This window comes from Cryptomeria japonica, chromosome 11 (assembly GCF_030272615.1).
Source record: "Cryptomeria japonica chromosome 11, Sugi_1.0, whole genome shotgun sequence".
In the NCBI taxonomy this organism is placed as follows: Eukaryota; Viridiplantae; Streptophyta; class Pinopsida; order Cupressales; family Cupressaceae; genus Cryptomeria; species Cryptomeria japonica.
In genome coordinates, this window is record NC_081415.1 from 504,027,215 (window position 1) to 504,029,151 (window position 1,937).

Genomic DNA, 1,937 nt, shown 5'->3' on the forward strand with positions numbered 1-1,937 from the left:
AGCAAATTCAAAAGCATTAATCGCCAAAAATGCATGATTGACGTCTTGATAATTGTACTTGTTTCCATTTAGTCGTATTTGGTATAAGAAAAGACCGTACTCATATAGTCTGAAATGCATGATTGACGTCTTGAAAAATATTTTGAGCATAGATATTAAGCAGCTAATTTTGATAAGCACGCGAATCTTTTCTCCGACATCTAACCTACACTGGAACCCAAAACAATACCATTTGAGCCCACTCAGAAACTTAAATGAGGGTCTTCGTCTGAATTAATTTGCACCAGATACTGTGAGTGTCATCCACCATTCTCTCACAAACATATTGCGACAATCTTTTTTTACATCACTGAAATCCAAAAACATCAAATTCAATAAAATTTGACATATTACAATCAAATAAACAATTATTACATACAGCCAACAAAAAAAGAAAAAAAAGCAGACATAGTTTAACAAAGTTCTCAGCTCTGAGGGCATCAAATGCGATTCCATTGCGCATGTGGTGTTCCAAAAACACCGTTAAAACTTTAATCTCAGCAGCATTTAACCGCCGAAGCCGTACAATGTCCTGCCCTGCCTCTTGAGAGCATAAACTACATCCATGGCGGTCACAGTCTTGCGGCGTGCGTGTTCAGTATATGTAACAGCATCCCTGATCACATTCTCCAGAAAGATTTTTAGTACACCCCTGGTTTCCTCATAAATGAGGCCGCTGATACGCTTAACGCCCCCTCTCCTGGCCAGACGTCTAATGGCAGGCTTAGTTATGCCCTGGATGTTATCTCGGAGGACTTTCCTGTGCCTTTTGGCGCCTCCTTTGCCCAAACCCTTGCCGCCCTTTCCCCTTCCAGACATTTTTGCTTCTCTCTTCAAAATACTGTGATTGCAAAGAAATTGAATAAAACAGCTCGCAAATGCAGTTAGAGGATGAGAAGTGATCCTTTACTGTTTTATAGCAACAACTTGGTCTGTTCATCCGCGCCCTTTTCGACCGTCGGATCCGTCCGTTATATACGATCCGTGGCAAAAGTCGGGACGGATTTTCAGCCGTTGGATTTTGAGATATAAAATTTGATTGGTTGTAGTAAGCGTAAAGGATCGAACTGGAATGGCAACTGCTTTGTCTTGTTGTTCGAGCCCCTAGGGAAAGGGGACGACGTTTTCGTTGGCTGGATGTACTCTCTTATTAACAAAATTATAATTAATTAACACATAAAGCATCGTCAAATGGATTTTACAAGTAATTAATTTTAATTTTTTATTTTATTTTAGGAAAAAAATAATTCAGGCAATTAATTTATGTTAATAAAATAAAAGTTGGAATAATAAATGTAGGATTAGATCTGTAGAAATTAATTAATGTAAATGTGGTATTTAATTTGAATTTTGAATGGAGTATTTTGGGAATAATTAGGTGAGCATCATAGAATTTACAAATTGGTTGTGGCTTGTTCTATTTTAGATCGACACGTGATTGCAAAAATAATTTGCTATGCGATATTAATCTTAGACCCATATAATTGAACTGACACATATGGATTGGTTATCATAGATGTGTCTCAACTCGTTCTATTTGTTCATATAGTCAATGATGTAAATGAATAATGTTTGAGAACTTGGTTAATGATGTCATATTTATTGGGATTAAGGTGTCTCAACCTTAGAGTTCAAACTTGTTTATTTGAATATTATTTGTTTTGCACTTATTTTGGAAGTCCTAAAGTTCAGGAGACTAGTATCATAGGTTGCTATGTTGGGACTATGACAAATTTCTATTACAACTATGACGGTTACTTGTTCAATGGAAGCGTCATGGAGAGTTATTTTTTGGCAATTAGTATTTATGGTGGAGTTCATTTTTTACAAGTGATGTGAGGTAAGGAATGCGCCTATTTTTTGTCATGGTAATTTCTATGTTGTACTTACATTGTATT

At 36.2% G+C, this 1,937-nt stretch overlaps 1 protein-coding gene across 1 annotated transcript; it reads right to left on the bottom strand.

Annotated features, from left to right (window-relative positions):
- Positions 1-245: 245 nt before the first annotated feature.
- LOC131068347 (histone H4) lies at positions 246-921 on the bottom strand. The gene has a single exon (XM_058003533.2). It carries the CDS (start codon positions 856-858, stop codon positions 547-549), a length of 312 nt encoding a protein of 103 aa, XP_057859516.1. The 5' UTR covers positions 859-921; the 3' UTR covers positions 246-546.
- Between the last annotated feature and the right edge of the window lie 1,016 nt (positions 922-1,937).

Coding starts and splice junctions, on each gene's coding strand:
- LOC131068347 (XM_058003533.2), bottom strand. CDS start 858: ATGTCTGGAAGGGGAAAGGGCGGCAAGGGTTTGGGCAAAGGAGGCGCC.